The sequence below is a fragment of the Equus caballus genome, chromosome 2, assembly GCF_041296265.1.
Source record: "Equus caballus isolate H_3958 breed thoroughbred chromosome 2, TB-T2T, whole genome shotgun sequence".
Classification (NCBI taxonomy): Eukaryota; Metazoa; Chordata; class Mammalia; order Perissodactyla; family Equidae; genus Equus; species Equus caballus.
In genome coordinates this window covers 39,303,299-39,324,127 of record NC_091685.1, presented here as the reverse complement: position 1 = coordinate 39,324,127, position 20,829 = coordinate 39,303,299, and the positions used below count along the sequence as shown (strand labels likewise).

General features: G+C 47.9%; 1 protein-coding gene and 1 non-coding gene across 10 annotated transcripts in view; both read left to right on the top strand.

The window, feature by feature from the left end:
* Positions 1–13,978, top strand: part of VPS13D (vacuolar protein sorting 13 homolog D) — a 253,463-nt gene extending 239,485 nt beyond the window's left edge. For all 9 annotated transcript variants that reach the window (XR_011433300.1, XR_011433299.1, XR_002806312.2 and 6 more), the window contains 3 exons: positions 882–1,013; positions 10,600–10,840; positions 12,478–13,978. Coding sequence is in view for 6 of the 9 variants with exons in the window: in XM_014737614.3 (XP_014593100.3) it covers positions 882–1,013; positions 10,600–10,840; positions 12,478–12,609 (505 nt within the window). In the remaining 3 variants the exon portion in view is untranslated. The remainder of the gene's footprint in view (positions 1–881; positions 1,014–10,599; positions 10,841–12,477) is intronic.
* Positions 10,990–11,134, top strand: LOC111772616 (small nucleolar RNA ACA59). The gene has a single exon (XR_002806622.1). It is a non-coding gene; the product is annotated as a small nucleolar RNA ACA59 (small nucleolar RNA).
* Positions 13,979–20,829: the final 6,851 nt, after the last annotated feature.

Genomic DNA, 20,829 nt, shown 5'->3' with positions numbered 1-20,829 from the left:
GGAATCCGGGAACAAATAATGAAAAGTACAGCAAGTACAAGGCCGAGGACAGACCAGCACACTCTTATCAGTCCTCTGAAATATGCACAGCCTTTCCAAGACAAATATGGACTCCTGTTTCTAGGAAAACAACAAAAAGTACTTATCAGTTAGCCAGTATATGGTTTGTGGAAAAAGACAACATCAGCCTACCCTGAAAGCCATAGCAAAGCAGATTCCTCTGGGCAGCCAACAGCAGAGGGGCGCGAGTTAGGGCCGCTGCACGTCCCAGACTGTGGCCTGGGGCCAGTCCCCAGGGGAGCCCTGCATCTCCCTCATGGGATTACTGCATCCTTTACCCTATACCCAGGCAGCTGAGCTCATCTTAGAAGAAGTCGAGAAGCTTGGTGTGTGCTCCCTAAATACCCAGGGCCCCTCACCCTTCTCCCTGACCCTTTGCAAGTGCAGAGATGCCTCTTCTGAAGAGATTCCTAGAGAAATAGGGTGTGGCCAAGTGGAAGTCCAGTAATAACAACCATAACAGGAGCCACCATTAGTAGATAGCACAGGCTTGATGGGCATTCTTTTATTTGATCTTCACAGCAGTCCTATGAGGTAGGTGTCATCACCTCGTTTTACAGAGAAAACTGGAACTGAGGGTTAAGGAAGTTAAGTGACTTGTCCATGATCACGTGGCTAGAAGATGGCAAAGACAGGGTTCTGCTCTAAAATTGGAGTCTTTAACCACTCTCTTACAGTACATTCACAGGTAACGCTGTAGTTTGATTCTGGTCACTAAAGTTAGAGTGTGTCTTGTATTAAGCAGTGCTTTTATCTTAGACAAGAAGGGAAATCATTTTAACGTTAACAGCCTCTTTGCATTCTGTCCGTTGACCATCTAGGACTCAAGCACAGAGGGTTCGGAAACCACGCTGCTGCACGGGGCCCCAGGGGCTGCTTCCCCGCTATTCCGAGAGCCAGGCAGAAGGGCAAGAGCAGCTCTTCAAACTGACAGACAACATTCAGGATGAATTGTAAGTTGGAGCCACGGGAAACCAACCCTCTGGGTTCGTTGACGTGTCTCTTCCTTCTTTGAGTCTGAAAAGTTTCTGTCTGATCCGAGTATCATTGTGACAGATCTTGAAACTGGTCAGCTATTCCTCGGCCCAAATGTTTAATAGGCTTAGCTGTAACTGCTTGTAAACAGCCTTTTCCTCAAACCAGTGCTTCTCAAACTGAGTTCCAAGCAGGACCTTATATTTTGTTTCTAGAAAACAGTACTCTCTTTCTACTTAGTTCAAAGAGAGAAGATAATTGACAAAATGTTCTCAATTTTAAGGGTTTTTTCCCTGTAAAACTCTTAAACTTGGATGTTCTATTGTTTGCTGCAGAATGCTAGTGAAACAAAACAGATAAAACAAAGAGCAAACAACTAGTAGCTGGAAACTTTGGAAATGTGGTTTTCTTGAGATTGTTTTGTTACTCTTTGAATGCAGAGCCTTGCATGCCTGGGATCCTGCTGTATTTTCATTTGGTAAAGTTATTGCTAGTTGATATGGTAGAATTCAGCGTATCACTGTTTGAGAACATTCTGCAGAGACCTTTTTAGCATAAAATATTCTGTAACCTAAGTAGGTATTAGAACCACTAGCCCAAAGAAAGCGGTTAGTTATGCCGGATGAGTAGCAAAATGCTAGTTTGATTTCTTTTAACGTTTATTTATCTCCTGTAAGACAAAGCATGCTAGGGAGGGTTCTGAGGGCCAGGAATGGTTTTTGGCCGGTGGAGGAGTGTCTGAAGTGGAGGTTAATTCTCAGGAGAGCCTGCAGTGTCACAGTCAGAAGCAGTGTTAGGCTGGCCTCATCTCCTGTTTTGGTAGCAGTCTTTGAATGGGCACATCAAAAATCAAATCCAGAATTCATGTGTTGCTGCTGGGTAGAGTGGCATCTTCCTGGATGTGTTTTTTGTAACCCAAACTCCCTGCAGGTTCTCTTGATAATGTAAGTGCCTTACATTGTCTAGGTCAGCTCTGGCTACCATAACAAAATATGGGAGACTGGATGGCTTAAACCACAACAATTTGTTTTCTCACAGTTCTGGAGGATGAGAAGTCTAAGATCAAGGAGCTGGCCAGTTTGGTTCCCGGTGAAGGCTCCGTTTATGGCTTGGAGAGTGACCCTTCTCCCTATGTCCTCACGTGGCAGAGAGAGAGCACGATCCCTGGTGTCTCTTAAAAGGACTCTCTTCCTATGGGTCAGGGCCCTACCCTGAAGGCCTCATTTAACCTTTATCACTTCCTTTCTCCAGATAGTCACCTTGGGGTGAGTGCTTCAGCATAGGAATTTGGGGAGACGCAGTTCAGTCCAAGCACGTGTTGTGAGTAGGTCTGCTCCTGTGTTAGCCCAGCCTCGGTGCTGGCTGCCACAGCGGTGTCCAGCATCCCCGTGCATGTCCGCTCCGGGGAGGCCTTGTGCTCCTGCCTGCCTCGGGCGAGGATGTGCTGCCGTAGCTGCCCTTTGTGCCACTCTGCTGAGGGACCTGCTGGCCTTTACCTCAGAGGCCCAGAGCCATGACTCAGGTCTAGCGGGACAGAGTGCGGAGTTTGCTGGAACGGCAGCCCTGTGAGGGCCAGACTTTTGTCTGTTCCCTTCATGAAGAATCCTCAGTACCTACACCAGTGCTTGGCACGTAAGAAGCACCCAGTAAATATTTGTTACTGACTGGTAGCTGGGTGGCTGCAGTTTAGCATTTGTATTAATAGGTATTCATTTTTCTATCTTTTGGGGGGTTTTTGGTCAAAGGTTGAGATTATAAATTTTTTTGTTATTTTTTGTTTTTTTGAGGAAGATTAGCCCTGAGCTAACTGCTGTCAGTCCTCCTCTTTTTGCTGAGGAAAGCTGGCCCTGAGCTAACATCCGTGCCCATCTTCCTCTACTTTATATGTGGGACACCTACCACAGCATGGCTTGCCAAGCGGTGCCATGTCCGCACCCGGGATCCAAACCAGCAAACCCAGGGCCGCTGGGAAGCGGAACGTGCGCACTTAACCGCTGCGCCACCGGGCCAGTCTGAGATTATAAATCATTGTACATTGTGCTTTTAAATTTCCTCCCCTGCTCGCCCCTGTTGAAGTCAAACCATCTCTGGTCCTTGCGAAATTCATTTTCAGTGGAATGACTTGTGCCAAAAACACGAGGGAGAAATTGTGTAGCACAGCTAACACAGAATTGTTCCCAGTGAGATGTGTGTGTTGAAAACAGGACCACAGAAACTGGAGTCAAAATGAAGCCTGTAAAATGATTTCATGAAACTCTTGAAGTTCATATGAACTGGGAAAAGATACTGGCATGAATGAATTTTGACTCTAAAGATGGAAACCATGTGTCTCTCCCAGTTCGTGGGTTAAGTCTTGCCAGTGAGTGTTGCAGAGCCACGTGACCGTGGCCTTCCTGAGTGTACGAGGAAGAAGTCGTGAGGGAGTCCGGCAAATGTTTCTCTGAAGTGTCCTCGGTTGTCGGACTGGGTCTTCACGGTGACGTGAACGTTAGAATGATCACTTTGCAAGAAAGGGGTTTTCAGGAAAAGCACATGAGTGCCAAATTATACCTCTGACTTTTATCCTAGAATTGTAATTAAAAACATGTTTAAAGACCTAATTATTTGCATATTTTCCTTCAGAGTTAACCCCTTAAAAGGGTCTTTAATACCTTGCTCTACCGTTCTAACTAAACGTTTCCACATTGTTTTCCAGTCAGACTCACTGTTTCACTTCTGGAAAATATTGTGTAATTACTTCCTGATGTAGCGAAAACCCCACAAAGTCCCCAGTGCTGTGGTGACTTCAACTTTGTTCTCCCAGATCAAATTTCACTTAATTTTTTCTTTATTTAATTAATTAGTATTAAAAAGATAGTTACACACACAGGATTTAAGGTCTGGCCGTCTGAAAAGGCTTCAGTTTCAGATGAATCAAATGTTGCTCTGGTATGTTGCAGAATTACCATTGCTTCCCATTTTTCTCAATTTTGATTTTGAAATAGGATCCTGGGTTAAACTGATGTTAAAGTAAAATTTGCCCTATCTGATTAAATTAATTTTTCTTTATAGCTAATGTCTGATCTGTAACCAGAACCCTCATTTTCATTAAAAAAGGTACCTATTTTATTTCTAATACTTCATCACAGACAGTCTGCATTCTAGCATTGTAAGCACTAAAGTGGCTCTTACCTTTTCAAAAGGATGCCCATGAGCAGCCCACACGACCTGAGAAGCTGCGCGAGCATACTGTTTTCTGGAGTTTATTCGACAATTGGGTTGTATTTTTTAAAGGTAGGTTTAGGAAATGACATCTATGAGGTTTTTTTGCTACAGTATAAAAGTATAAAGAAAGAAAACAAAAATAGCCTATACACCCACCAGCCAGATAAGTTTTTTCTCTTTTTAGTGAGAGAAACTCAAGCATGTGGTTAGTAAATACAAAGAGTAGAGAAAGACATAAACTCAAGAGTAAAAGTCTCCTTTCTCGCCCCCTTTGTAAACATACTGTTTATACTATTTCATATTTTGTCTGTCCTTGAGAAGTGGCAGATAGGGATCAGAATTTTTTTTTGAGCACATGTTATCGTATTGATTCTAATAGCATATAATTATAAATATAAACCTTACAGTAACATATACAGTCTCAAAACAAAGACACAAGACCAGTCCTTTTGAGGAATGAGATAGAATTCATTAGCTTCCATTTTCTAAACTAGAAAGTAATCTATCAATAACTATTGACACGTAGGGAATTGGATGTTCTTTGATATGGCACTGAATTAAAACTTTCATTTGGTGGATTATCCAGCTACTCTGATAAAAGTTAATGGCTTGCTAAATCTTTAGTAAGTTGAATCAAGAGTTCTGAGAGAATTCTTTAACTTCACTGCTGGGTAAAATGTACCCAACATCCAAAGTTGCATGTGTGCTGGCAAATTCCATTGGACCTTACAAGGAATGTAAATTCCTTGTCATTTTCTGAGACTACCTAACACCTACATTCATTGAATCCCACTATGAGTCAGGACCAGTAAGAAATTTGCCCTTTCCTTGACAAGTTCACAGTTTAGCAGGGCAAGCAGACAGTATTACCAACTATCTGTAACATATGATTTCCTTTAAAATAGAAGTGTGAGCCATGTGATATGGGACCACAAGGGGAAGTGATTAATTTATGCCTGGAAAGCAGGGGAAGGCTGTGGACAATTGACCCGGTCCTGCAGGATGAGGAGAAATGTGCAAAGGAGAGAAGAGAGAAAGGCACGCACGCAGAGAAGAGTAATGGGCAAAGGCGTGGAGGCAGAAGGGTTACGGCGTTTCTGGAAAATTCGGATTAGCCAAGTGTGGTGGCAGCACATATGTGGGAGGGAAGGAACAGAGTTTGGAAAGCCGGGAAGGTGGGTTACAAGGTCAGATTCTGAGAGCGCAACGTAGCAGCCACGCCAAGTCTGCCTCTGCTCTAGGCAGTGGCCAGATTTTGAAGAAGAGGATCCCACTCAAAATTACATCTTAAAAATGTATCCTTGACGGCAACAGAGAAATGGATGAGAGTTGGAGAGACTGGAGGCAGGAAACCAGTTAGGAGGCCCCGGGAGTAATGCAGGTGAAAGGTAGAGAGGCCTGAAGACAGACGGTGGCAGAGAAGAGGAAAAGAGGGGGACAGAGCTGAGAGGTGTTTGGGAGGTGGCATCAGTGAGTCTGCAGACTGATTAAATTTAGACTCCGAGTGAAGAGGAGGTTGAGAAGCTCCAGGCTTCTTGCCTGTTTGGTCGGTTGGAGATGCCCGCACTGTAATAGACGGTCCTGGAGGAGGAAGAGCAGCTCCACCGAGGACTTGCTGAGTTCCAGGGACTTGTGGGACGTGTGCACAGAGATATTCTGCAGGGGCCCAGCACTCAGAGTGACACCAGGCCAAGACACAGATTTGGGGGGTCACAGACGGACTTGGAGGGGTGACACATGGTGGGGGGAGGAGCCAATTGTAGGAGCACTCCTGGAGTAAGACAACTCAGACCATATCTGATTTTGAAATGACTTGAAAGCAAGTAGAGTGTAGAACTATAAATACAGTTAATAAGGCAAAAAAATAAAAGAGTAGGAGAAAAAGAAAGAAATCAAATTGAAGAGGGCGGATGAAACAGTTACTGGTGGGTTTCTCTCCCTGAGGAGCAGTCGCTCCTGAACTGTTTTCCATGTGGGTTCTTCAAGGGGCACTTGTTTCTCCAACCTGCTGACTCCAGGATTTGTAGACGTGCGAGAGGGCCCTCCCACAGGATTGGGATGACTTGGCGTCTGCTCTTGACAGAAGAAATAGCAGCAGCCACCGTGGGTTGAGCCTCTGTCTGTGTTGGGCATGTAGATGAGCTCTAATCATCACGGGGCCCTGCAGACTAGATATGATGATCCTTGTTCTACCCGTGACGGCAGGGAAGCTCTGAGCAAAGCCGTCTGGCTAGCGACAGGCAGAGCCGACTGGGCCGGCTGGTTATGATGGCATGCAGGCCGTGTGACTTGCAGAAGACTTTGTTACCTGCCAGAATGAGAGGGCTGAAGCTGTTGTTAATAATGCCGTTGGTGTTGCTGAGAACACCCCAGGGTGCTGGTGGTTTGTGGGCCTTGTTAGTGACAGTGGACTAGCCAGATGCACCCACTGTTGGCGCTTGTCATCTTGGAGAGTGTCCGCCACATGCCTCAGGCTTCCTTTCTCTCAGAAGAAACTTGCTGACATTGATCCCTAGGGCAGGGTGTCCTCTTTCTCTCCTTAAAGGAGAGTTAAGAGCAAAACGTTTAACTGAAGTCTAAAACTCCTGTTTGTTAGAGAATCAATTATAGTATCCACAGCAACCTAAAATGTGTCAGCAGAGCACAGGGTGACTTCCCTAGTTCTCTGTATTTGAAGGACAAAGCTTATCCGGAGCTTTGTTTTCTGGCCACATGTTTTCATCTTCCCTCCGTCCCTCTGAGTTAATAAAGGTCAAAGAATAGAAGGATGAACTCGGGGTCGACCTGAGGCCTGTTGGCTTTCTTCCTCTGTGTGACCCCACGGGGCCTCCCCATAGCCACTCATTCAGGGGCCAAGAGCAGCCCTGCGTGAAGTGTGGCTGTGGGGGATGAAGAGGGAAGCCCAGTGTCTGGACTGATCATGTGCAGCCGTAGCCACTGCTGCTCTGTTGGCGAAACCCTGAGCTTCTCGGGTCAAGCAAATGGAAGCCTGTGGAGAGCAAGCCTTCCGCAGGTGCTGGCCAGGGAGGGGGCAGGGTATGGCTGCAGAGGAGACAGGAGCAGGGGAAGGAGTGGGTTGGCAAGGAGGAGCGCTGAGAGTACTCTGCTGTGGCCAGCTTCTCTCATCACCATGAGTTTTGGCCCTTCTCTCATGGTGACGAGTTTGGGATCAGTCTCCATTATAGGAGGGGACCCCTAGTCTGGAGCTCAGTTTTAGTTATTCTTTGATGTGCTTTCTAGATTTTGTAAAAATGTGTGTGTGTGTGTGTGTGTGTGTGTGTGTGCAATCATAATGAAACCCAAAGCCTGGGTCACTGGTTGTGGGAGGGCTGGGGGAGCGTCAGGAGAATGGAGACAGCTGTCTGCACAGTCACTCTCCAGGTTCCTGCTCACACCACGGTAGGGGACCCTCGTGCTCCTGCTGTGGCTTCACTATCGCCCTTGCTCCTCCTCTTGGTTGTACCCTTGGCTCTGATCTGCTTTTGATTTGAAAAGACTTTAGAACATTTTATGTAAACGTCCAAAACATGTTATTGTCTGTAGTAGCTTCAGGGTGTGAATGGGGCCCCTGGACTCAGAGAACAGAGGTCTGTGCACACTGACAAAGCTGGCCTCTCCTCTCACATTGCTGTGTGGCCGTGAGATCTTTTGGCTTTGCTGCTGGCTTTGAGAAGGAAGCTGGCAGGTAGTATGATCTCTAGCAGATGGAGAGACTGAGCCACAAAGAAGGCAGCCAGCCTGGCCGGGTTTCCCTGCCTGCTGGGCCTGAGTTTCCTCCCCTGCGGGAAGCGCCGCACAGGAGAGCATCCCAGCTCAGAGCCACCCTTCCTCCCCAGGTTGCTCAGCCCAGATTGAGGACTTGCGCCATCTGTGGCATCTTGGAAAGGAGTCTATTTTAAAGCCTATAAAAGTGTTCCAGGATAGAAAGTGCGCTAATAATGTCAGCCACTCTGGCCCGGGTGTCAGAGCAGCTGCCCGGATGGAAAGGCCTTGGCCCTCTTAGAGGCTATACGTAAATGTCAGCTACAGCCTGTGCCAAATGGGGTGAGAGTGGGGGCGCGGGTGATGGGGTACAAGCACCCTGTCCTGTGCTGGACTAGAGGAAAGAGAAGAAGCTCAGCGGGTGTCTAGGGCGCATTCCTGCTCTCCCCTGGTTGCAGTGGCCGACTTTGGGGGTCTCACCTTTGCTCAGAAGCCGTAGGCCATTTTTGAGTTTTTAAGCTGGTCTCCCAGCAAGTTCTAGCTGGCCCTGGGTGCTTCCTTTCTATGTCAGGAAGCTGTTTTCGTCTCTCTCTGTCTGTCTCTCTGTCTCTCGCTGTCTCCTCTTTTCCTCCCCTGGACCAGCTATTTTAGATTCCATACAATTTGATTAAGTGATAGTGCTGCCCCCTTGGTACTGTCCAGCCTGGGATGTGGGAAATTCTGTGCTAAGTGGCCTGAGCACCGAAAGCTGCTGGGTATTTCTAATTTTGGCATTAAGCCTTTACAAGTCTACATTCTTGGCATTGCCAACCAGTTAGACTAGAACAATAAACCCCAATTTTTGTTATGCGAGGCTGTAGTTAAAATGGCAACCGAGACCAGGCAGACACTTCCTGAGTGCTTAGGGGGTGGCCGACTAGTGATGGGTACTCAGGGAGACATGGTGGGGGTAGGATCTGGACCCCACTCTCACAGCTACTTAGAGATACCAATCCAGGGAACGTAAAGAGAACGAGTAAGTGTTTGGCAGTGCTTTTGAAGGTGAGAAGTAAGTGTTCAGCATTGGGGGTGGTGTGGAGTGTTTCGGGGAAGTTTCGTGGCAGAGTTGGAGCTTGTCACTCCTCGGGGTGGGCAGGATTGAGAGAGGCTGCGAGACAAGATGTGTTCTGAGTGGGGGACTCCCTCAGCCCAGAGGTGAGCAAGTGCTGGCACGTGCTCGGGTCTGGAAGGAAACCAGCCTGTCCACCAGCAGGCAGGCCTCCCTGCCATCGGAGTGTTTGGTGATTACTGACCCCAGAACAAAGCTGTCCTGGGATCCCGGCCCCCAGCAGCTCCAGGTGGAGCCTGGGCTCCGAGCAACTAGTTTGGAATGTCCTCCCAGGACATCAAGTCCCAGGGGACCGCAGCTTGACAGCCAGCCTGTCGTCAGCTCTTAGTATTCCTGCCGTCATCTGTGCTCTCTCGCTGTCCCTCAGCGTTGCCGCCCCATTGTGGAAGGCTGTCACAAGACGCGGTGGAGGCAGCCAGGCCTGGGAGAGCTGTGGCAGTGGCTTCCAGGGGTCACTGCCCCTCATTCAGTGGCTGAGCTGAGAGCTCGGACGTGCATAAATTTCCACTTTAAATCTGTGAGCTCCAGGAGGAAGAGGAAAGAGTTTTTTTTTTGAGTGGCCTTCAAGCCCATGGAAGTAATGACGCTCAGTTATGAAAATCAAGATCGTAGCTGTCCCTGAGGAGGCCCTTTGTGACTATTAGAGCTCCTGAAAGTGCAGTGGTGGGCTGTGGGTTCCCTGTCATTGGCCCTGCTGAGCAGAGACTGGCGGCCTCTTGTCAGAACTGGGACAGAAAGGGAGTGGGCGTGGTGAGCAAGTGCTGGAGCCCTGGCCACCTGCTCACTGTCCCGCGCGCTAACCTGCGTCCTTCGGCGCCCTCCCCTCCGTCTTCATCCGCCCGCCCGTGTCTTCCAGAGTTTACCCCAACGGCCTTAGCGGTGGACTTCTCAGCTGCCACTTCAGTCAGCTTTTAAGAGCATTATGTTTTCTTTGACAACCAAAGCATTGTTATGATTTTCTCTAAGCCTTAAACTACCTGAAAACTCTCACTGAAGAAAAACACTCCACGCAGTACAGTATAGGATCTAAGCTGTTTCTCTCGCTGATGCTGTGGGTCGCCGTCATGAGCTCACGTGTGTTGAGCACCCGTGTCAGGGGCCTTGTGCTTTACAGCCCGCGCGGCCAGCGTCCTTCTGTTCCTAATTTACGGAGGAGGAAACAGGCTCAGGGATCGAGCGAGCTGCCGAGGAGTGCTAAGTGAGGGCGCCTGGACTCAAGGCCCTGCCTTTGGAGGCTGGCCCTCCCCCTTCTGCTGGCTCAGTGGCCCGGAGCCGCCGGCCACCGGGCGTTGAGGCGAAGCCCCGTGTGCCGTTCTTTTCGTTCCGTTTGGTTTAGTTCTTTAAAGAGCGGCACCTGAGCCAACGTCTGTTGCCAATCTTCCTTTTTTTTTTCTTCTCCCCAAAGCCCCCCAGTGCATAGTTGTGAGTGCCTCTTGTTGCGGCATGTGGGATGCGCCTCAGCATGGCCTGATGAGTAGTGCCATGTCCGCGCCCAGGATCCAAACCAGTGAAATCCACGTGCCTTTCTCATTTCCCCTCTTCCTTCGCAGCTTCATTGCTGTGGAGAACATCGATAGCTACTGTGTGCTCATCTCCTCCAAAGCGGTTTACTTCCTGAAAAGTGGAGACTACGTGGATCGTGAGGCCATTTTCCTGGAGGTCAAGTACGATGATCTCTATCACTGCCTCGTCTCCAAAGACCACGGGAAGGTGTATGTGCAGGTGACCAAGAAGGCAGTGAACACAAGCAGTGGAGTGTCCATCCCCGGCCCTTCCCACCAGAAGCCCATGGTGAGTGCACCTGCCTGTCTTCCCAGCCCGAGGTAGGGAGGCCCTGGAGCACCTCCGCGCACCGACCCTGTCACCAGGGATTCATTTTAGGTTCCTTTTAGGTTGGTAATCCCCAGGGGTACTGCCCCCTAGTCCTCCACACAGAAGGAGCTCAGTGTGGGTTAACCGGGTGATGCTGCCCTCCTGGCTCTACCACTAATGACCCTGGGCAGGGTCCTCGACACCACTGCCTCGGTTACCCATCGGTGCAGTGCGGGTAGTAGTACCAATGCTAATTAGTTGTGAGGACCAACTGGCATGATCCTTGCGGGGTTTTATCCCTAAAATGTGACTCTTTGGGGAGCTGACTCTAAGAGGGTGTTAGAGCACACACTGGCTTCTTTCTTGTTTCTCCTATATGACAATGGACAAAGAAGCAATATCTAGGATAGGCCCCTGCCCAGGGTTAATGCTCGATAAATATTTGTAAATAAAATTTAAGCTGTGCCTCCAAAGGGTGCAGGTATTGTTATGGTGGGATTTTTAAATAATAATGTTCCCATTAATAGCCAACATTCATTAAGGGCTCACTGTGTGCCAGGCTGGGCACTAAGTACTTCTTATATGTTATTTGATGTTGTGCTGCCATTGTCCCCCTTGACTGGTAAGGGGGCGTGGTGAGGGCAGGTGACTTGCTCAGGTTATACAGCCAACACCAGAAGGAGCTGGGGTTCAAACCCAGGTGGTGCAGCTCTGGAGCTGGCAGTCTGGAGCCCTCTGCTCTGCTGCCTCTGCTCAGAAGGACTGCTGGCTCAGCAGAAGCGTGTGTGGGGAGATGCTCGTCTCTCGCCATGATCTGGCTTGGTGGCTTTTCATGAACCCCAGGTGTTAGTCCTGCTCATTTTCCACCTCGTATGCTAGGATTTTCAGGCCTGCATTCGAGAATGACATGTCGTTCAAAATGGCCCTGCTTATCTCTGAGTCTTTCTAGAGATCAGAAATAGCAACCAGCCTGACTGGGCCTCTCTCCCTCGACCTTCCACCTGCTCAGGAATGCACTTGGGTGTGGCTTGGCTCGTGCTGGCTCCCTCAGAGTCAGGGGCTTACATTAGGGCTGGTAGAATGAAGTTAGCCCCCCAAAGTGTGAGCAGACCAATGAGATCCTTGTTGTCGCGGGGACCCAGCCCAGCTACACTTTTGCTCCTTTTGAGGCAAGTGAACAGGAAGTGTTCTTGATGAGCAGGGTCTCAAGGGATCTGTTTGCTGATGCCTCCTCCTCTTTGGCCATCGCCAGACTTTAGTGTGACCCCAAAGGTCCAATCCCCTATCCTTGCTTCATGTTCCCACAGCAGCTCCTCGCCGCCTCGGAGCTGAACCTGCTTCTCAGTGGCAGGGAGCCCCAAATGTCAGGTGGCTACACAGTCACCTGGGGAATATGTTGAAGATACAGATTCCAGGAATCCCCCACCGTACCTTGAATCAGCATTAACTAGGCGTAGGGCCCTGGGCATCTGTTTCTTAAAAGTACACCCATGCTGGTCTGATCGGCAGCCAGGCTGGGAGCTGCTGCCTGGGTGGATTTAAATTGCCCATGCTCTGTGATTCCGCTTGGTTCCCCCAACTCAGGGGCAGGTTACTCATTCTGTTCTGCTCTTCAGGTCCATGTGAAATCAGAGGTCCTCGCTGTCAAGTTATCACAAGAAATAAACTATGCAAAGAGCCTTTACTATGAACAGCAACTCATGTTAAGACTCAATGAAAATCAAGAGCAGTTGGAGCTGGACTCCTGAAAAATCCAGCTGTCGAGACAGACGCTCCCAGACAGAACCCAACCAATCAGGAGGAGAGAGGCCAGGAGGCTCGGCTTAAATTAGAGGCAGACCGGAATAAGGCTTGGGGGATGGGAGCAAGGACAAGGGAGAGTAAAACCGATGAGGGGGATACCGGTGGAAACCATATTAATTTGTGAGACGGGGGGAGAATGGTACTTTAGGTTATGGGGAAGTAATTTTTAAAAGGTATTGGTTGAATAACATAAAAAGAAAAGTGTACTGAGATGAATCTAATTTTTAGATTGCCCTGTATTTTGTTAACATGTATATATGTACAAGCGTGTGTCTGTAAATATATAGGAGCATTTCTGAACAGGGCCTGTGATGTGTGTAAAGGTTTGTTAACTGTAAAGTAATATAAAATTATATTGGATCTTCTATTGCACTAACTACACGTCTAATTCAGGGTACTCGCTCTAAAAGGGTGTTTCTTGAAAGTTGAAGAATGTTCTGTCTTCGTTTTGGAAACCAGAGTATTCACAGTAAAGTGGACTGAGGTGAGATCGAAGGTGTTCACGAGGGATGCCTTTGGGGCTTGTGGGTACCCTGGGTCCACCCGGGCTGGAGCTGCGAGCTGGGGTGCTCAGAACCAGGGCCGCCCCACCTTTAGAGAGACGTGGGAGAGTGGCTGGAAAGCAGTCTTTTATTTATTTCTCACCCCTGTTTTAAAGATCTTAGATTATCACAAATTATTTTTTGTCTGTCTTATCTACTTGGCTTTCTCGTGACCAGTCTTGCCAAACTTGGAGGTAAAATTGTTTCCCGTTATTGCACACTCACACCAGCATTATAAGCTTTTCTTGGGTTATTATCAGAGAGGATCACTTTGAAGCACTGGTAGGCTCTGCTGATTTAGAAGGAAAAAATCCCAGAGAACTATTTGTTTTAACAAATCAAAAATCCGTAATAAGAATGCTCTCCTTCCTGGGCAACAGCAAAGGAGAAGGTCCTGGGACTTTTTTCTTTTTAGTAAAGCCACAGGCAGGCACCCAACTCCACAGCCCTGGGGGCACCGTGATCACAGCACCAGGGTGAGAAGAGAGAGGGAGAGAGTCTCAGAAAAGGGAATGAAATATGAGTATTAAAAAGCTGTTTTTGTAAGTTTTTCATGGAACCAAGACTGGCCAAAACATCTCTTGTCCTTGGTTTGAAATTCCATTAGCAAGGCATGGTGTGAGGGCCCTCCTTCCTGGGTCTTGTTCCTGTTGTTCTCTTTTCTGTAAGGAATAAACATGCTGGAGGCAGAGGGGAAGACCTCACTCTAGAATGAATGACTAGCTTTGTGATTTTAAATTTTTATTTTAATAAAGCTGATCAATTTCTACAACCTTTCATGCGTAGCTGAGATCTAAAATGACTCAGATCAGTGGATGTGCGGAAGCTTTTAGTGTTTATAACTCATGACCCAAATCCTTCCAAGACACGAATGAAGCCGATCTTTCTCTGTCTCTCTCCCTCTCCTTTCCCCCCTTGTGTGCGTGCGTGTGTGCGAGTGTGTGTGTCCAAAGAAGCAAGAAGGGAGCTTCAGCTCGAGTGCTTTAGCTAAATAGCATCTTTAAGGATTGTTTGAACCCCAAGGTTTGGATAGTCTTCACTGAACTCTAAGTTCGCGGATTGCAGAATTGAAGCTTGGCTTTTGAAGGGTTGGGGTGCATTTCCGGTTGGTTGGTTGGTTTTTTTCCTGCTGGGTGGCAGTCATGGTTGTTGCGGTGCTCATACACAAGACCCACAGCAGGACGGCCGAGTGTCGCCTCCTGCAGGTCTTCTGGTCCTCCTCAGCAGCCTCCCTCTGTGCGCCCCACAAAGGCTTGTGGCTTCTGTCTTCAGTAACCCACTGCCTGAGACCATGATCTCTCCAAGATGAGACTCTCAGAAAGGTTGATTGTCTGTGCCAGTGAGCCTTCTGTCACTTTCTGGAATGAAGTCACTCGCAGTTTCTGTACTGAATTAAGGAGCTTAGAATTATTAAGTCTGCCTTCGGCCCAGCAGCACCTGGGCCTTCCCAGCTCTAACTGCAGAAAGTGGGCTGAGGGCTGCACTGTGGAACGGTGCTTCCGGGAGGACTCGGGCGTGTTCCGAGGCCCCCCTCCAGACCCCTTTCTAATTTTAATCAGCTCTTGAAGTAGTTGCCCATCTCCTCTGATTGCACAACCCCTCTGACAGTTGCGCCTTAGAAGAGGCAGATGTTAAAATAAGATCCAAAGACCAAATGGGGTGAGGCTGGAGGGGGGCGCCGCTGAGGGGGCCTGGCAAGCTCTCCTCTGCCCTCGCGGCCCTCCTGCCAGGCGCCGCCATCAGGGCTCAGGGGCTTTAGATGTCGTTACCTGGTTTGCCAGCAAGAAAACCCACAGCCCCGGAGGCAGCACCCGGCCCCTTGAACGCTGAATTGCTCTGGAGCCAGTGATGTCCGAGACTTTGCTATGATAATTTCTACCGATTTTCCTGCTGCCTCATACACAGTTCCTCTCTGAGGAAAGTAAAGTAAATTGAATAAGGAGAAATCAGAAGCCATCCGAATGCCCTGACCCAGCACAGCTGGCCAGCCCACAGCACTGCCTAACCATAGCTGCTTTTCTTTGCCCACTGAAAAGGCCGTCCAGAGGCCAGCGTGTCCCCACACCCCAGCCTGGCCCTTGCGAACCGGAAACAGGAAGGCAGCCTCTTGGCAGCCCCGGGGCGTCTTGCTGCTCACTGGGGACTCACCTCAGTGTTCAGAAGGCTCCAGGGCCTCTTTGTTCTTAAGCATCATCTGTGCCTCAAAATACCATAGTAGCTGCTTGATAAAATTCTGAAAATAAAATATCTGGTTCTCCACGGTGTAAACATTATTACACACAGTCACCAATCTGCTAAAACTCTTTAATCTGTTTCTCGTATCAGAGTTGTTATTTTTCTTCCTGTGGAATAAAATGCTTTGTTGACTTCCCAGACAAGCTGTTTTCTTCTGGTTTCTTGGTGATTCCAGAACCATCGCCAATGACAAATGCCAGACATCTTGCAACGTTCACGATAGCACGCAGCCTTTCCCCTCATCCAGGGAAGCACGGCACTAGGGCAAACGCCGCACCTTGAACGTTACTTCACTTTCCACGAGTAAGCAGCACTTTCCCTGGCCCGGAGCCTGGCCGTGTGCTGGCTGCTTCTCATCCCACCCCCTAGGTTACGGGTGTGGGCTCTGGGAGGATGCAAGTTGCCCTTTCCTGAGAAGGGGAGACTTCAGGAGGGGCAGGTTTGGTGCTCACTTTGGACATGTTAAGTTCAAGGTGCCTGCTTCATGTCCACTGGAGGAGTGGAGAAGGCCGTCGGCCATACGAATCTGGAGTTCACGAGAGAAGTCTGGGCCAAAGGCACCAATTAGGACTCATCGGCACGCAAATGACAAGGGATCCTGGATGAAATCCCCAAAGATGAGAGTGGGAGCAGCAAAGAGAAGAGGCCCCAGATCTGAGCCCTGGGGATCCCCAACATTCAGAGTTTAGGCAGATGGAGAGGAAGAGCAGGGGAGACAGCAGGATCGTCCAGAGACGTAGGCGTGAAGCCAGGAGGGTGTGGATCCTGGAAGCCGAGCCAGAAAGGTTTCAAAGAGGAGGGAGATGAATTATCAAATGCTGCCGATCACTTGATAGGCTGAGGACCAGCAATGCTGGATTTACAGCACGAGGCCACTGGAGTCCTTTCTAAGAGCAGTTATAGTGGAGTGCTGAGGGTGAAAGTTGGATTGCAGTAGATTCAAGAGAGAAACGGAAGGAGAGAAATTGGAGAAAATGACTATTGACAGCTCTCTGGAGTAATGTGGCCATAAAAGGGAGGAGAGAAACGTCTGGTACTTGGAGAGAGAAGGGGTGATAAGGACGGCAGTGAAAGGAGAGAAGGGAGACCGGCCAGCCAGGGAGCTGGGTGGATGTGGGGAAGTTTCAGGAGATTCTCATGTGATTGCTGCTGTTTCCACAGGGGGATCAGCGGAGAGTGAGCGTGGGGCCGGAGGTGATGGGAATTTGGAGTCGAGGAGGGGCTGTGGTTTAGGACAGTGGGAAAGTGAGCGGACCAGGCAGCTGCGGTACGTCTGCCAGGCAGCACGAAGGGCCTGTCCGAGGCTGGCGATCCTGAATTTAAGGTGAGACCACGCAGCGTGGCTGTGCTTTTCTCCAGCCGCACTTGGGTCCAGTTCAGCATGGAGGAGGCAAAGCGTTGGATTTAATCGAGGAATCTTGTCCCTTGCCCATTCGCATACCCCATCCACCACTGCCCACTTGAACTCAGCAGGAGCCAGACAGAAGTCCAAGAGCTTAGGGAAGGGAGGGGCTACAGTTTCCAAACCAAAGCCCGGCATCCAGAGAACGTGCCCTTTCTTAGTGGGAGAGACCGTGGGAGTTGTGGCTAACGCCCCCGAGTGAGAGCGCACAACTGGAATATTTGAGGGGCTCCCAGGGCCGTGGGGCACTGTTTGAAGACAGGCTGTCCAAGCACTCTGGGGCGTGGAGAAGCAGTTGGCATAGAAAGGGTGTGCATGAGACGTCTACCTTCCTCCAAGCCCAGCGTGCCACCTCGCAGGTGCCAGTTCACTGTGAAGACCAGGGCCTGAGGAGCAATTGTTGATCCAAGCTGCGTTTCTCCAGGTGGGAGATGATTCCAGCAATTGTAGACACCGGAGAAAGAAAAAAAGAGCTTGCTGTGGAATAGTCCTGTTGAGACTTTGAAAAATTAGTTTTAAAATTTTTTGTACAAAGACAAAACAAAAATATAATTTCACATATATATCATACGAGGGCAGTTATTGCAGTATTTTCCTTTTGACTCCCCCCACATCACCCCTATCTATTCCACTTCAATCTAATAACCTCGTATATTGCTCATATTCTCCTTATGCTCATGTAATTATATTCACGTTGTGTATACACAAATATTCATATATGGTTTCCTAACATTTGTTTCTATAAAGTTAGGATCATATATACTTTTTTGCACCTTCTCAGTGTTGCCTTCAGGTTGGTGTAACTATTCTCTTAAATGCTGCTTGATAATGGATGGTGTAAATATTCTGTAATTGACTCAACTCGTCCTGCATCCCGGGCATTCACTTCGTGTTCAGTCCATCCCACCCTGCCCACCATGAGCTGGGCTGCATAAGCATCCTCCTATTTATGGACTTGTGCACTGATTTTATTTCTGTGCAGTAGATTCTCAGGAGCCGATTGCCTGAGAGGGTTTCTGCAAGATCGCTTTCCAGAAATGCTGGTGGGGCGTGGGAGGGCTGCAGCCGTCTCTGAGTGCCCTTTCCTCGAGCCTCCACCAGAAGTGTTTACCAGTCTGATGGATACAAAGTGGGATCTCATTCTTTGTTTTCCATTTCCTTAGCAGTGAATCTGGCCTCCTTTTCATTTGTAGGAATTTAAGTTAGGAATGGCTGCTGGACTAGAGCAAATGCCCTTCTGGCATCAATTATTATGATCATATTGGTTTTTTCTCCGTTAGTTTTTTTTAGTAATACGTTATGTTGATACATTTCCTGATACTGCACCACCCTTAGTCCCTGGAATAAGCCCCATTTAGTCATAATGTGTTAATTTGTTATTCTTTTGATACATTTCCTGATTCTATTTGCTAATATTTTGAGATTTTGCATCTTTAAAGTGAGAGGGTCTATAATTTTCTTTTTTCTTGGTATCTTCAGCAGATGTTAGAATTAAAATTATACTGCCTTCACAAAGCGAATTGGGGAGATTTCCACCCTTTTCTATGGCTTGCAGTACTTAGATTACATTAGAATTTCCTGTTCTAGGTTTTTAAAGTTAGATGAGAGGCTGCAAACCCATCAGTTTCTAGAATCTTTTTCAATATTTCCCTTTAAGCATCAACGCACTGTGTCCTCTGCTAATTGGAGTATTCAAGTTTCCCATTTCTTCATAGGTAGATTTTGGTAGCATGTTTGGTTTTTAGAAACCACCCAGTTCTCATAGGTTTTTTTAATTTATTACTATACAGTTGCGTATATTGTCTTAAAATTATTTTCATACTTCCTGTATCTGGTTATTCCTCTTCTCATTCCTGATCTTGCGTATTTTTACTCTCTATTATTTTCATAACTAAATTTTTGAAGAAGTTAGTGGTCTGCTCAAAGAACCAGTTTGGCATTTGTTTCTTTTTGCGACTTGGTATTTATTAGTCTATTGATTGCATCTTTAATATTTGGTTACCACTACTGGCTTGTTTTGATTTATTTTACTGTTCTTTTCTTTCTAAGAGAAGTGCTTAGTTTTATTTTGGTATTTTTTCACCTTCTTGAATAATGATGGCATTTTAAGGTTATACATTTTCCTCTGAATGCAGCTTTATTTACCTCAGAGATTTTGGTATTAAGTGTTCTTTCATTGCTTTCTAGGGAGTTTTGAGTTTTACTTTTGGTTTCTCTGATCTAAGAGGTACCTAGGTATATATTTGTAATTTCAAAATATTAAAAACTTTTAGCTTCTTCGAATTTCATTGGGTTATAATCAGTAAATGTAACCTGTAGGTTTCTACATTAAAAAAATATCTGTTGTGGTTTTCTTTTTGTAAGTACTCGACCAGTTTTTATGAATGTTCCATGAACATATGAAATAAAAATATATTCTCTTTGAGGCATGCAGAGATAGGTAGGTAGGTTGGCTGGCCAGCCAGCCAGATGAATGGATGGATGGATGGATGGATAGATAGATAGATAGATAGATAGATAAATAGACAGATAGATAGATAGATGATAGATGGATGCATACATACAAACTTATAGACAAAAACGTTTATAGACTATATTAATCAAATCCTGTGTGATCTTACTTATTTTTCTGTGTGTAAGGGAGCTCTGACCTACATCTTCAAGGGGCAGAGAAGCAGTTTCTAACTAGCTGTGCTCCTCTGGAGCGGTGGTAAGTGCTTAAGTAAACAAAGTTAGAAGAAAGAAGGAAACACAGCAGCCTTAATTAAACTGCCTCCAAGTAATCCAGCTGGAACTTTAGAAGGATTTGATGCTGGAACAATGGCCCTACTGAGCTGCCTTCCCTTCGCCCAGGAGCTGGGCCCACCCACTTGTTGCTCTTAAGACAAGCCAGACCATGTTCTCCCACAGTCCTTACCCAAGCAGCACGCCCAGTGTAAATAGTTCCCAGGGGGTAATAAAACTTCACACCTCGTGCTTGTTCTGGTCTGACTCAAAAGCACAAAAAAGTCATGGGTACATTTTGCCTTGGAGGAAATGTATGGATCTAGACCAGCTTGACCTTAGAAACCCTGGGCAAGCAAGCCCCAGAGGGAGGTGGCGTCGGAGGGTGGGGAGAAGGTGCTGAGGTGACTCCTAGGGCCGCTTTAGGGGGCAAAGTCCCACCTTTAGGGCTTGTTTTCCCAAGGCACTTACCTTCAGGGTACACGGAGACTTCCAGGAAGTGTGGCCAAACCTGCAGAAGGCAGCTCTCCGTCCTGTTTGATGGTTGGTCGCCAGAGACCACCTGTCCCTAGGAGTTCCCAGACAGCACAGGCATTCCAGATCACTGAGCCTCTGGCCCTGCAGCACCAGGGAGGCACTGCCAGCCTTGCTGTGAGCATCTGCCTGGGTGCCAGGCTGGGTACTGGGAGCCAGAGATATGCGGTAAATAGGGTGGCACTCTCACTGCCCTCGTTGGGCTAGTGGACATCAGAGTGGGGCAGAGAAGACTTCACTGGGGAAGGAACAAATAGCCAGAGTCCAGAAGGGCTGAGAAGAGCTAGTGAGGCAAAGAGGAAAGGGCAGTGCATGTGTGATATCTTGGATGTAGGGAGCTGCTGGGCACATCTGGCGACCATGATCTCCAGACGAGTGCAGTGAGACGAGGCTGGTGGGCGGTGGCCAGGGGCTAGATCGTGTTGGACTTTGTAAGCCATATGGGGAAAGGGTTTAAGCAGAGGATTTCACTGTAAGATTGGCATCTCAAAAAATACCGTTCTGACTGCAAAGTGGAGAGTGGGTGCAATGAGTCAAGAGTGGAAGGCTGTTGCAGTAGTCCCGGTGAGAAATCATGGAGGCTGGGACCAGGAGCGGGTGGTGGGGATGGGAGAAGTATATGGACTTGGGATATGTTTTCGAGGAAGAATAGATGGGGCCGAGTGATTGATTTAATGTAGAGGATTAGGGAAAAAGTATCAAGGGTAGTTTCCAGGTTTCCAGCTTAA